At 42.4% G+C, this 15,417-nt stretch overlaps 1 protein-coding gene across 2 annotated transcripts in view; it reads right to left on the reverse strand.

The window, feature by feature from the left end:
* LOC134542405 (scm-like with four MBT domains protein 1) overlaps positions 1-15,417 on the reverse strand; it is a 60,504-nt gene that overhangs the window by 33,409 nt on the left and 11,678 nt on the right. For both annotated transcript variants that reach the window (XM_063386614.1, XM_063386613.1), the window contains exons 7-11: positions 4,452-4,579; positions 3,510-3,726; positions 2,165-2,438; positions 1,473-1,610; positions 432-746 (exon numbers count right to left, since the gene is read on the reverse strand). In XM_063386614.1, coding sequence (XP_063242684.1) covers positions 432-746; positions 1,473-1,610; positions 2,165-2,438; positions 3,510-3,726; positions 4,452-4,579 — 1,072 coding nt within the window. The remainder of the gene's footprint in view (positions 1-431; positions 747-1,472; positions 1,611-2,164; positions 2,439-3,509; positions 3,727-4,451; positions 4,580-15,417) is intronic.

Below are 15,417 nucleotides of genomic sequence, written 5' to 3' on the forward strand. Positions count from 1 at the left end.
GGTCCTCAGTAACTACTTTCTTTGTAAGCAGAGTATTTTAATAATCCCATACGCAGGCTTCTTTTTTCTGTAAATTATTGCATGGCCCAGCAACACTGGATTGCAAAATGAATGTAGATTCCTGGGAAGTATGCACTCGCACATAAGCTAGGTATTCACAATCCAGAACCTTTATGCAGCCTATATGTAGACTACTCTGTTGACTAAAGATTATTGGTAAACGAAACAGAGCTGCTACTTTATCTACTTCTTAATTGCAACGAATGAATTTAATGGACTGAAAGTCAAAGTTGTGTTCGTCAGAGACGGTGAAGGGTGATGAGACGAAATGACGGAATGAACGGGCGGAGGAAAACGGAAGTGCCCCGAGAAAACCCACCAGTTCACCATAATGTCCAGGTTTCCCAGCAGAAACAGGCGGAGGAACTCACTTGGCCTTGAGAACCTCGAGGTGCATGCCTGGGCGAGGCTTGCTGTTGCACTGGAGCTCCTTGAGCACGCGGCTCGACTTGTAGGCCACGGAGATGAGCATGGACAGCACCTCGCGCATCACGAGGGTGACTGGCCCCGGGCCGACTGCTTTGGGCAGCTGCGCCAGCTTGCCCTTGCTGAGGAAAGGGCCCGAGAAACACTTGTGGTTGAAGAATATCTTGGGGCACCATGACGACTTCTGCTGGGAGCTGCTTCCGTTTCCATTCGCTTGCCCATGCCCATTCCCGCAGTTCATCTCTTCCTTTTTGTGGTTACTACAAATTAAAGAAACTTGTGTAATCATAGTAATGGAATTAAATAGTAAATACCTACACAACAAAAAAACCATAACAAGGTATCCACACACGTCAGCAAAAAAAATTCCCTCAACTTTCATAACCAAAATTACAAGTTTCCCTGACTAATTTTTATTAAATAATTTATGTACCTATTTTGTAATTTTCTGAAATAAATTAGGAATTTACAGCCTCAACACCATCACCATGGCTGAACTAGTTTAAACAGAACCTTGCATATGCCATTTTATAGTGTACCGTAGAATATGATTGTACACTAAAAAAAACATTAGAGAAAAGTGCTTTCAAAGTCTGTGTAGATGCATAACATTCTCCCTTAAATTACTATCCACGATTTCAAGTAAATTCCCTGATCCATTCCAACATCCCTGACTTTCCCCTGATTTCCCCAGACTTTCCAAAATGTGGAAACCCTGAATAATATGTGGGGAGGTAGGGAGAACAAATTTACAATTTAGGTATGTTGCTATATCGTTGGTGTTTTGATATGAAATACCATACCACGGGAGACAAGCATGGTATCAGTTTTTTTTAAACAAATAAATAAATAAAAACTTGTTCAGCTACTTGCCACAAGAGCAAAATGCCTTACTCAGCATTCCCAACCTCAACATTCATCAAAGTTGTTAGGCATAAGCTTAAGAACCGCATGACAAAGCTCATAGTACATCAAGGCAGACTTACATCACTTTTTCCTTTGCCCGAGCTTTAGTCAGCAACTGAAAGCTGCAAGGCGGCTTTAAGGGGTACGAGTTGCTCTCACACCATCCGACAGGGAATACATCCAACGAATCGCCACTTACCACGTGATCTGGGTGACACCTACAACAAAACATTCAAAATTTTACGGAGCTTGTTAGGTATGTCTTAAACTTCTATAACTCAAAAAAAAAATTAATAATAAGTTTTTGTACAAGGTGTCTACAAATACATAATGAACCAATATCAAGATATTTTCAGAACCATTCAACAAAAATTTTTACTTTTCTTTTATCAAAGGGTGGTTTTTAAATCTACATACAAGTAAAATTAAACAAGAGCAAATGCAATACTAAATTTTCTAGTTTCTAGGAACCTATTGATTTTTTCGTTAAAACAAGCTAAAACATTTTCAGAGAAAATTTTGTCATGTGATTATACAATGAAGTGTGGTGTCAAAAAACAAAATGTGAGTTAGCAAAAGGCTGCTAGATATTAAAATGTCTTGTGACTTACAGCACCACTGCTGGTTATTTAGGTTTTTTTAATGACTTTCGTGACCTGTACTTCAGTTTCCTTACTTTTTCGCGACTTCCGGGACTTTCGTGACCTGTAGACACCCTGTTATACCTCTTAATATTGAAAAGTAATTAAGACGGTGAAAAAAAAAAATATACCCATCATTACATTCCAGGTGTATCCACATCAAATGATTGACGGTTTTGACAACAGACGCAGCGCAGAGCTGGTTTTCGTCCTCGGGACTGACGGCCTCCAGCTTCATCGCGGGTCGGAACCCCAGCTCCTCGGTGCTCTCGCGGGCAAGGAAGCACGAATCGGGCGCCGGCTGGCTGTCAGTGGCCACCAGGTACTCCGGCCAGTCAAACTCCTCCTTGTCCGTGGTCCAGCCGCAAGGATGCGTCAGCTTTAGTCCGTGTTTCCGAGACCAGCCTACAAACATGAAAACGAATAAATGAATTTGGTTAAAGTCTAGTTTGCATTGTCCCCCTAAAACTAAAATCTCCGGAATATTAATCTTTAAAAACCTCGCTTGGACATAGAAATTGAAGTAAAAATTTTGTGCGAGAAAAGAAAACAGAACATTTTATATTTTGGCTTTTATTATATTGTTTTTAATACTTTGTTGTTAAGTCAATTTTGATGAGTTTGATAGAAATTCATAAATAAATGTAAATTAATGATACTAAATACATGAAACACATACAAAGTTTGGTTGAAAGGAATGCTTACCATATCACGGGTGTAGACCAGCATTAAATATAGACTACTTAGAAACACAATTCCTGCCGCTTATGTATATGAGGCACGTCAGGCTAAAATGGGGAGGAAATACTTCATTGCAGTCCACTAAGGATTACAATAATCCTTCCAAAATAGGTCTTATCTCTCTGTAATGTTATGTAGCTAAGTTTCTATAACTTTCTTGGTCTGGCTTTGGTAGTTTTTTTATTTTAAATCCTGAAAGAGAGGGTTTAAACCCTACGGACCTCCACTCTGGCTACATTCTTGATAGACTGCATTGGTACGGAAACCCAGAGTAAACCCACCTAATCACTGCACATAAAAAAAACTTTATTTGGGATCAGGGGTGGACACAGAACTGACTTCTGAGGGGGAGGGGGAGGGGGGGCACATGTCTGGTAAAGCTCCTTCGAAAGATTTTTTAATGGATAAATACGCTTTATTTAACCATGTGAATACCCTCTACAGCTCAAAGACTTAAATTTAAAATAAAAAAAAAATATTAAGATAACATTAAATTAAAGAACAGAATAAATAATATTTCAGCCGATTTCCGGATATTAAGTTTAACTGCTTAATAATTAGATAATAATAATTAATCTAGATATTAAACCCAACCTAATACATTAATTATTATTAATTCATCTTTGTGGAATATTTAAAAAAAAAAATTGCAAAAATTTCCTTTAGAAGTAATTTCATTCAGTGTATCTTTTTCTTCTGGAATAGAGTGTGGCTACTGATACATAACATACTTACCACAGGGAAAGATGTATGGATGGTTAGTCGTGCACAGCCAATACAAGCTGTCGTCATCAGTCTCCATTGCAGACATAGTATCAATCTGCACGAGGAAATACGTGGAGTCAAAAACTCGCACCACAGTGGCGGGGCAGAATTCTGCCATGTTCTGAGGGTGGATGGCTTCCAGCTTCATGCCTTCTTGGAACTGATGACTCTCGGGCACAGGGTGATTCTGGAGAACAAACAGTAACAACACTTTCATTTCTGATCAAAGATAAAAATTTATATTCAAACAAAGGGTCGACAAGAGCACACAAAAGTAGATAAAAAAGGCAAAATGAAAAAGTGATGCACTGAAACATTCCAGCCGGCTAGATGATGCAGGATGAAACAGCAGATTTAATATTAATATGGCATGACTTGTACGTCTGTTAAGCCTCAAATCTTTGCCGCTTAAATAAATTGACGCATTGATGGTTATAATGCTAAATCTTGCAAACCTTTAATGGAATGGACACCAAATTTCTGTGATCCACTCACTGCATGCGACAAGAGCTCAACTTGACAAGTCCTAATTTTTTTAATCATTATTTCCATATTACAATTACATCCAAATAGTAGCATCCTCATAAGGACTCTCAATTCTCCAAAAAAAAAGTGCAAGAGCCGATTCATAACATTGGCACAATCCGTCCACTAAGTTAGTTTGCGACTTCATAAACATGTATAAAAATTTAAAATGTGGCGCCTTAGCTACCATCTTTCAAATACTTTTACAAACCTTTTTTCTGAAAGCTTTTGGTATGGGACAAAATACATGATAACTAACTAACCACATTGATATACAAATAAAAACTTTATGATTTTGTTTTGTCTAATAGAAGAAATCTGATGCTAGAATAAAATGTTGCTCTTCAAGACTTGTCAGTTTGCAGTAGATAATGAGCTAAAGGTAACCTGAAAAAGGTCGGACGAGCCAGACTGGTCACAGGACTCTTCTTTTGCTGCGTCAACAATGACGGTCCACTCGTCTGTAGTGTGCTTCGCGTCCAGACAGCTGGGCCACTGCAGGTACCACGGTGAACCTGAAACAGCACTAAACAACCTACCACACCAAACACAAAACAGGTCACGCTGTCCTATTGCTTCCTGCATGCTGTTCTTCCTGCTACAACCAAGGTAGATCTTCTTGCACAAGTAGATAATTTACACGGCAAAATATACTTTGACAATTTTTAAAGCTTGGCTTCAGGCCCAATGTTGAATTTTTTATTTTCGAATTCCAGATTTTTATGAAGTAATATTATAAAAATATGACTGTAGACTTTTTTTTGTTCACATTACTACCTATGTGTGGAAACCTATAAAATGACAATGACACAATTAGTCAAAACAAAATTGTATGAATACTTACATTCCTGACATTTACACACAGCAGATAATGTGTCGCATCTCCCTATAAACCAAATTACACTCGTGCAGCAAAACATCTGTAGGAATGGCCTAAATACCAAGTTGGGTTATCACATAATGCAATAATCAAACATGGTTGGTGAGGCCAAGTCTTAAAGGCAAAAAAACTTCTATAAATAAGAAACCAAATAATTCATGTAGTTACAGTAAGTCTTTGATTAACGGACACTTGTTTAACGACATTTATTAGAACAGACACTATATTTGGTTGCCTTTAATTTGGTTAACAGCAGCAAAACTCGTTAATGCAGACATTTCCGCGACACTACTTACGAACGGGCGGGTTTGGTACTATAGTAGAGCACTGCTCAACCGGAATCATTGGGGGGAGGTCTATTCCGGTTATAGGAAAATTCTGGGTAAGGGCAGTTGCGGTAGGGAGGCAAAGAAAAAAGCCATTACATGCTACACATATTAACTTAAATGTATAGCCAAAGTTGTACTGTAAATATTTTCCACAGTTATAAAACCATACAATAAAAAAATATGTAGATCTACATACATACTGTTTTCAAAACATGCCGGGTCGTAAAACTCCGGGCTGGTTGAATTACCTTCATTCTAGCAAGCTGGCAAGCGGGTGTTTCTTATCTCTGTGGGTGGGTGCGTGCGTGAGCGAAGAGGATGATGAAGAGGGTTCGGGGGAGGTAGTAGGACTACAGCTACAGTGTTGTGTTACTTCTGTGTAGACGTGCTAGTGATTCACACTTCCTGGAGAGTGTATAGTTACTGCCACGCACAGTTTACATTTCACATACACAAGAATAACACTTCAAGCATCTTGTTTAAAAATACAGAGATAGGGAAATTCAGGTAAATGTAGACTATTTAACCATATATTAGCGTATAAATATGTACATAATACATATTTGTACACTAAATTATTGTCTACAAACTGAAAGCATCACACATTGTTAGTAAATATTACTCGCTATCACGTGTGTCAGCGTGTATAGTGGGAGTCGGTGTGCATACTTTCGGGCCGGCCAGAATTTTCCATTTACTTGACATAGTGAAACAATAAAACTACTTATAGCATAAACATATTTATAGTAATTCACGTCCGACGCAAAAACCAGCGGTGTATTTACGAAATGTGCGGGAAAGACGCTATAATTAGATCTCTGACAGACACGCACGCGCGCCTACAAGACATGTACAGTCAGGCAAAAGCAAAAACGCCTCGTTCCAGTGCGGAAATGTTTTGGAGATGTTTTGTAATGTTATAATTTTTTTTGGAAAATTAGTTCCGGATATCAGGAGTTCCGTTTGTGGGAATTACGGTTGAAGGGTCTCTACTGTACTTGAATAGCCTGTACATACACTGATATCCAAGTGCTGCACTGATTACAAACGTGAATAATTTTTGCATGCATGCATGCATAACAGTTACTGTAGGATGACACAACCGTTTTAAAGAGTGTGTATCTTTTCTGCTGCACATGTAAAAAGGAAGGTTAGGTGCTGCACTAATATTTACGATGCGTGTGACAAAGTAAACAACAGCCAACTCACTCTTTCTACCAGCTACTAACTTGCTGGACAATGACTTACAAAGGTCTTCTATTCAAAAGTTTTTTAACCATCCATTAGTCCCTCGTTGTACAGGCTCTGTGCGTTCTTGGTTTTACCAGAAATATAAATTTAAGTTTTTAAAGTTCGTTAAGTTACGAGAAAGCATATTATGTACACGTTTAATTGTATGTAGCTTATTGTTTATCAGGTTAAGGCTTACATTATATGTTGTACAATAATGGTTAAGCAACAGGCTGGCTTTGCTGCTCCTTCATCTTGGCATGTAAGGGAAAACAGCCACTTGTCAATGCTCTTCCTCAATTCCTCATGTTCTTCTCTCTCTCTCACCTTTGCTCTTGACAAGGTCACCGGACTAATCTGTTTATAACCTTCACACTTTCTTTATCTGAGCTGTGGAGGTTTCAATTTTTGGATGCGCTGTGAAGCGGCAAGCCACTAGCGGAGGTAGTTTTTACATTGCATGCTAGCAAGATTTTCTACCTTTATTACATACTGGGTTGCATTTCTTAAACGTCAAATATGCAATCAGAATTTTATTATGTACTGACAGATAAGGTCTAGGACCTGATCTCCTCTTCTCTTGCACCCCTCTCGCACCGAGCCCTCTTGACAGTGAGCCAGCAGGGGTGGAGGAGGTCGAACTGATCTTGCGGCAGGATTTGCAGTTGGCTGGTGTAGGCGAATAGCTAGTGGGGTGAGGGATGGGGCTAGACTATTCATTGAAAATGACGGTATTTTACAAGGAACTTTTTAATTGACCAGAGTGTCCAAACAGTGCAATTGGTCGCCTGCGTCGGCTTTCACTATGTAATGTTGCAGAACCCCGCCCTCCTAATTAAATAATTTTTCTTTCAAACTATTTTCATGAATGTAAATATTTCTTAAAAAGTCTTTCTAATGATATTTTACCGTTTGCTATATATTTTAGGGTTGATATTTTTTACTTGCTATGTTTTTAAGAAGATATTTTGTATTTCATTAGACATTTTTAATCACTACTATTTTTTATGTAATTATTCACAAATGAGCCGCTCTTTTAGATTTTTGCATGTTTAGGCCTACTTTTCAGGTTATTTCTAAATGATTTTTATTTTTGTAAAGTAATTTGTATTATGATTGCTGTTCTTAAATTTTATTAACGTGTTGTAATATAATTATAAATCATGGGACTGTGTCTGGGCTGGTGTGATGGTTAGAAAGAGAGGCATGAGAGGCCTGTAAGTGTAAGTGAGAAAGAAACAGTGCTTCCCCGCCAACCGAGATAAAGACGGTAATTTCCCCCCTGCATGGGAACCGAGTGATAACTGCTGTCTCACGGTGTGGGAGAGAGAACGAGAATGGAAGTCCCCGATTTCGATGTGAAATTGAAAAGAGACTGATCAGGGGAAGCCCAGAGTTCTGTGTGTAAAAGGTTTTTTCATGTATTGTAACTTGTTCTGTGATTGGCTTGTATCTGTAAGAGTGAATGAAGCGTGCGTGTGATTGGTCGGTGAGGTCATGTGACATCTACTCCCTGCGTGGAGGAGACGAGTTCATGAGATCACCAGTCGTCTGTCGAACGCTGGACGAGTAGGTCGCGTTCGATGGCTTCTCGCTAAATTATAATGTAATTTACGAATGGATAATTTCACGTTGGTGGTCGGAGCCAGGCCTATTATTAAATCAACCTAATTTTCTATATATTTCGTTTCGGGTATAATTAGAAATTACGGCCACCTTCGTAGGCGTTTTGGCTCGGGGCGAGATTCGTTTTCGCTGGGTGCGGCCCTGTTCCAGGTCGCACCATCTTCGTATACTTGCAGTAAAACATTACTGAAGGACTTCATCTACGCTATTATTTTTCGGTAATTTCTCATCATGCGAGCTACCAGCAGTTTTTCGACGGGCAGATGTATGTGGACTGAATGAGTAACCTCTTTTGAAAGTGTTTGGAATCGTCTGTGCAACATTCTATTTAAAAAAAAAAATAAAAACATCAAAATTTGCAATTGGCGTTGAACTGTTTTATTTTGTATATAACGAACCGTTATAACTACATACACAGAATTTATACACAGTACACCCTATCGTCAAGAAAGGGGGGGGGGGGGGGGGGAAATTCCCTAGGCCGAGATAGGTCCTCGGATGTCCTGACTCGCGAAGGAGGGGTGCGAGCAGCAGAAAACGGATAGCCAGTTGTTCTGCTGCTCCCCCTATGATCGTCCTATGGTCAGTGGGCGGATTCCAGCCTCACTGACCGTCGGGCCGATCAACTGACTTCAGGTGGATGACCTCGCCTTTATATAGGGAGAAATGCGCAGGAACGAAGAAAGGAAGGGAGGGGCGAACTAACTCCTCTTTGGAAGGGATGAGATGCGCGCGCATATCTCTCGCCGAAATTTCCCTGCCCTGGTGGTGGAAGTATAAACTAGATATTAATAATTAAAAAGAAAAGATAAACGTGGCATAAATAATTATATGTACATACATATATATTCAATCCTAGGTATTAAAAAGTATTTAAACTTGCTTTCATAACTTAATTAGTTAATTTTATACTTTTATAAAATATAAATATAGTTGGTAGTTCGCCGGTCACAAGATGGCGTCACAATGTACATGTTTAGCTGTGGCAAGAGAAAAATATACATTTGTGTACATAACTCGTCCATATTGACACATACCACGATGTACGTTTACTAAAGCAAGTATCCCAGACCCCTCCCATATAGTCGTGATATTTTCCAACCTGCCGGGGAGGAGCATACGGCTATCAATCAGCATAAATAGAGTATATCTTGGTGTAAGGGTAACTTTGCATTAAGGGATGACCACTAGTCTACTCATATACAAGAAAGATTTCAAGAATCTTTTTAATAGATCCCAACTCATCAAAATTAAGATATACATAAGTATTCCATGAATACAAAAGTTTACAACTCGTTAAGCTAAACAGTACAATATAGAGTAGAGCGTGACCGTAGTCGTCAAACCGTGTCTCTTACAATATGTGTTCGCTGCACGGGCGAGAAGTCTTATATGTCAAACAGTACTACCTTAAGGTTAACATTTAATACTTAATTCTACTCCTAAGTTCGTACACGCGCGTGTGGGGCGTATAATTTAGTTCGGTTATACAACAGTGGTTAGACTTTAAAATTACATACGTAAATATTACTAGTGTCACAGAAACGTGTCTTTAATTACTTCTAACAACGTATATATTGGAACAGCGTTTCTGCAGGGGTTGGGCGCATCGCGCACATTTTCATAGTGAGCCTAAGCAGACAATATAAGGAAGCGAGGTACGTTCTACGTTAAGTATACGAGAGACGCAACAGAAGGAAACCCGATAGTGCAAAATGTACATATCCTCCTAAGACGGGAGCGGGCCGGATTCCCGGCCATGGGCGGCGCCGAGGACAAGAACTAGTATAAATGAAAAAAGAAAAATTTAGAATTTTGAACGTGGCGGCCAAACGTAAGCAAAGGGGAATTCAAGCCACTACACACCAACACTCACCCACCCATGACCGGTGACCGGACGCACCACCCGCGACAAACTATTCGCACTAGAACTATGTACTGTCTAAGACCGAGGCGAGCGCGCCCAGCCCCTTTATACTCTAAAGAAATTAGTCCGGCGTAAGAACACACACATGCATAGTTACAAGCGACAAGCAAAATCCTTCCGCGCACCACAAGCGCCTAGAGAGGGGACACGTTGACGTCAACACTGGAGGGAGAAAAGGAGGGGTAATACTCCGCTCAAGGGACGGCGCACTCACAGGTGAAAGAAAACATAAAAAAAAACATCACGTAATTAATAAGATGTGACGGAAGCAGTGCGCCTCAGCACACTGCAATATTTACAATTATATTCTGAAGTACATTAATATGTGTGGTTATAACAACGTAAAAAATAAAGGGCGAAGATGGTTGGTTGCTTTAATGAATTATACTATTGTTCCTCGCTTTGTTTATAACCTACGACGTCGCACAGATTCGTCGCCGCATATTACGTGAGTATTCCTACTGCCAAAATACCTTTTTCCCTGAATTGCTTCTGAGCTTATTAAAACTCGTTTTGAGTTTAATTATAACGTAAAGTAACGTGATATTTAATATAGGAAGGGCGGACAGGCGTCAATTTCCCCCCTAGTGGCGAGCGTTACTTTACGGGAGAAGAAGCTAGGACGTCTTGGAGGAACACTTTACACATAGATAACTGTCAGTCTCTGTAGTGTATGAGTCTCTGGGTTATCACTTCGGATATGGCTTCTTCAGCTTTCTGGAAGTCCTGATTGGGGTCAGCTGCTGGTGGTCTCCTGGGAACGCCTATTGGGACAGCTGCCGGTGGTCTCCTGGGAACGCCTATTGGGACAGCTGCTGGTGGTCTCCTGGGAACGCCTATTGGGACTGCTACCGGTGGTTGTACGATTCGGCCATTGATAAGGCCGTCGGTTTGGTGGCCGCCAAACTGTATCTCGGTACCGTCCTGGTAGGTCCTTGGGGTCTCCTTTGCAGCTCCGCCACGGCATCTGGCGTTGCTGTGGAGGCTGGTGGAGGCCTGGTAGGGTCCTTCTTGGTATAGGACTGCTCCAAGTCCCCTCTGGCTGGCATCTGTTTGAAGTTTTAGAGGTATTTCTGGTGTTGGCCGGTGTAGCTGGGTTGGTTGCTGGAACTTTTCTTTAAGCTGCTGGAATGCCTTCTGGTGTTGGGGCGTCCACTTCCAACGCTGGTTTTTGGAGAGCAGGGTGGTCAGAGTTCCCATGTTGGGAGCTACATTTGGGATGTATTCCCTCAACCAGTTGCATAGGCCTAGGAAGCGTCGAAGCTGCTTCCGGTTCCCAGGTATGGGTGCTTCTTGAATTGCCTGGATTTGTTCTGGTCGTGCTTGATTTCCCTGAGGTGTGATAAGGTGTCCCAGGTACTCGATAGTTTCTTGCCCAAAGTGACATTTCGGTAGGCGGGCGGTAAGTCTATGGATTGCCAGGCGTTCCAGTACCAGATGTAGGTGCCTTTGGTGTTCTTCCCAATCGCGAGAGTATATGATGATATCATCGAGGTAGGCAATGCAGAATTTACCTATGTATCCGGCAAGGATAGTGGTGTTCATCATTCTTTGGTAGGTTGCCGGTGCATTTTTCAACCCAAAAGGCATTACACGAAATTGCAACTGTTCTCCGTCAGGCGTGGTGAAGGCGGTGAGGTGCCTGGCGTCTTCATGAACTGGAATCTGCCAGTAACCGCTTTGCATGTCGAGGGTAGAGAAGATTTTTGCTTGTCCTAGCTCTTTGAGGGTATGCTGGACGTGAATGGTTGGAGGTGCGACCATCTGGGTGATTTTATTGAGGCGAGAGTAGTCTACACAAAATCGCAGCTCCCCACCCTTCTTAGGAACCAGCACGATTCGAGAGTTGTAGGCAGAGTTGGTGGGTTCTATTATTCCTTGCCTCTTCATCTCCTCGACTTGCTCTCGTATGATTTGCTGTTTCTGTACAGATGGTAGGCTTGGCCGGTCGTAAACTGGTGTTGGGCTGTTGAGGTGAATCTGATGTTCTGTTGAGCTGGTTTGCTGGAGCCGCTCTCTGACTTTGAATACCTTAATGTGATTGTTGATGAGACTCAAGAGTTGAGGTACTTGGTCTGGTTTTAACTGGTGTGTTATTTCGCCCTCTGTCAGGGGTTGGAGGGGTGCTGGGTCTTGCGGTGTTTCCCAGTTGATAGCATATCTCTTTGTGTTCCCAAGGTAGATTCTCCTTTCAAGATAGTCCAGGATGCAGTGTTGTTCCAGTAGCCAGGGTTGTCCTAGGATGATGGGTTCTTCAAGGTCTCTGGCTAGGAAGAATTTCACTTCACTAGTCCCAGCTGCTGTGGTTGGTTAGTGGTATCTGGACTATTCCTTGGATTGGTAGATATGTGCCTTTTCGTGCTAGGCCTACCCGTCCTTGTGGTGGTGAGTAGATCTGCTGAATATCAGGTGGTAGTAAGGTTGGGTTGATGAAATTTGCTGTCGCAGCTGTATCCAATGTGGCCATAGCTTCGTGGGTTCCTACTTGAACTAATATTCGTGGTGGATAGTAGGCTAGGTTTTCCACCTGTTCTTCCTTTAAACTGAGGGCCTGGGGTTTTGTGCCGCGGGTGGCGGCCCGTTGAACTTCCCGGCGTTCCTGTTTCCCTGTAGTTTAGCAAACTCGGTGGTTTCTGGTCGCTGCCATTGTTGTTGCGCTATCTTGGCGTTGATTCTCTGGTGATAAATAGGGCAGTCTCGATGTAGGTGGCATTTGGGGCAGTACCAGCATTGGGGTAGTTCCATTTTATTGGGTGGGATTGCTGGCTTAGATTCCCTGGGTTTACCTTCTGTATAACAGGGTCCCCGATTGCCATGGTTGCGATGGGTCGCCTTGTGATCGTTTTCGATCTCCTTAGCTCTCTCGATGAGCTCCTCTAGGTTCTGTGCCTTGGGTATCCGAAGGAATGATCGTATTGGGGCATCCATAAGTCCTAGGATAGTGCTGATACAGGCTTCTTCCGTCCCATGTGGAAACACTCTTTTGTATATTTGAGCCTTCCTTCTGATGAATGTTTCAACATCTATATCTGGGGTCTGGCGGATACTGTATAGGTCCAGGGTAAGCTGGGTTACCACATCAGGTCCGGAGAACTGCCTCTGAAGTCGTGTCCTGAATTGCTGCCAGGTAGTGATGAATTCTCCGTACTTATCCCACCATTGGATGGCTGGTCCATGGAGTTGTCGCCGAGCTTTCTGTGTCCAGTGTCCTGGTGGTAAGTGATTTGCTTGAAATTCTTTCTCACATTCGGCCAGGAATATTTGTGGATCTTCATGCGGTTTCCCATGAAACTCCGGAAGTGCGAGATGTTCAGGTCCTCCCCATTGTGCCCGTGATGGTCCCGGGGGTCTGTGATCCTGGTGAGAGGCTGCGTGGACCATTCGGCATGGAGGGCAGCGATAGGTCATACCTTCCAGGCTGTGGATGGTGTCTGGCCACCCCAGACATAGGTTGAGGAACAGCCGTTGGCAGTAATCAAACTGAATTCGGTAGCGACCTTGCCCAGGGCATTGGTCCAGGCTGCAGCAGGATTGTCTCTGCTGGCATGCGGGGCATCGATACTCCAGTCCGGCGTGATCTCGGGGCTCGTCTGGCCATCCCAGACAAGAGTGATGGAACAGGAGTCCACAGTGAGCACAGCTGATCTGGTGGATTTCGGTGCCAGGGCAGTCTTCTACAGCGCAGAGTCGATGGGCTGCGTCCGCCGTCGTTGGGTATGTACAGGTAGGTGAATTGTTGGGTGCCAGGAGGGGAGGCTGTTCCCCTCCGCTGTCTGGGTCTGCTTCTCGAGAATCCCTGATGGTAGGAAGGTCAGGAGCACTTGCCTGCTCGCTGCTGTTCCTGGTGTGGGCCATGGTGTGCCTGCTGTTGTTGGTTAAGTCTTCTATGAGCTGCAAGTGGTGGCAGGGGTCCATTCCAGTGGTTGCTGGCTAGTCCGTCTGGTAGAGCTTGCAATGGGTTTTCACGGGTATTGTAGAACAATCAACGGGCCCCGCGGTGGTGCGCCAAAGAATTTGATCTCCTCTTCTCTTGCACCCCTCTCGCACCGAGCCCTCTTGACAGTGAGCCAGCAGGGGTGGAGGAGGTCGAACTGGTCTTGCGGCAGGATTTGCAGTTGGCTGGTGTAGGCGAATAGCTAGTGGGGTAAGGGATGGGGCTAGACTATTCATTGAAAATGACGGTATTTTACAAGGAACTTTTTAATTGACCAGAGTGTCCAAACAGTGCAATTGGTCGCCTGCGTCGGCTTTCACTACATACACAGAATTTATACACAGTACACCCTATCGTCAAGAAAGGGGGGGGGGGGGGGAATTCCCTAGGCCGAGATAGGTCCTCGGATGTCCTGACTCGCGAAGGAGGGGTGCGAGCAGCAGAAAACGGATAGCCAGTTGTTCTGCTGCTCCCCCTATGATCGTCCTATGGTCAGTGGGCGGATTCCAGCCTCACTGACCGTCGGGCCGATCAACTGACTTCAGGTGGATGACCTCGCCTTTATATAGGGAGAAATGCGCGGGAACGAAGAAAGGAAGGGAGGGGCGAACTAACTCCTCTTTGGAAGGGATGAGATGCGCGCGCATAACTCTCGCCGAAATTTCCCTGCCCTGGTGGTGGAAGTATAAACTAGATATTAATAATTAAAAAGAAAAGATAAACGTGGCATAAATAATTATATGTACATACATATATATTCAATCCTAGGTATTAAAAAGTATTTAAACTTGCTTTCACAACTTAATTAGTTAATTTTATACTTTTATAAAATATAAATATAGTTGGTAGTTCGCCGGTCACAAGATGGCGTCACAATGTACATGTTTAGCTGTGGCAAGAGAAAAATATACATTTGTGTACATAACTCGTCCATATTTACAATTATATTCTTAAGTACATTAATATGTGTGGTTATAACAACGTAAAAAATAAAGGGTGAAGATGGTTGGTTGCTTTAATGAATTATACTATTGTTCCTCGCTTTGTTTATAACCTACGACGTCGCACAGATTCGTCGCCGCATATTACGTGAGTATTCCTACTGCCGAAATACCTTTTTCCCTGAATTGCTTCTGAGCTTATTAAAACTCGTTTTGAGTTTAATTATAACGTAAAGTAACGTGATATTTAATATAGGAAGGGCGGGCAGGCGTCAGATCTTAACCCGGGACATAACATTTTTCCTTAAGGGGAAACATGACTTAATTAATAGACTTTTGCTCAACGGATAATTTCCAGGAACATGAACTGTCCTTCAATCGAGACCTTACTGTACTTTAATATATGTACATAAGTATAAAAATACTACTAAAACTAGTATTTTCTTACAAGTATAGACACATATCTTAAAATCCCAGCAACTACAT

This window comes from Bacillus rossius (genome assembly GCF_032445375.1).
Source record: "Bacillus rossius redtenbacheri isolate Brsri chromosome 4 unlocalized genomic scaffold, Brsri_v3 Brsri_v3_scf4_2, whole genome shotgun sequence".
NCBI classification, from domain to species: Eukaryota; Metazoa; Arthropoda; class Insecta; order Phasmatodea; family Bacillidae; genus Bacillus; species Bacillus rossius.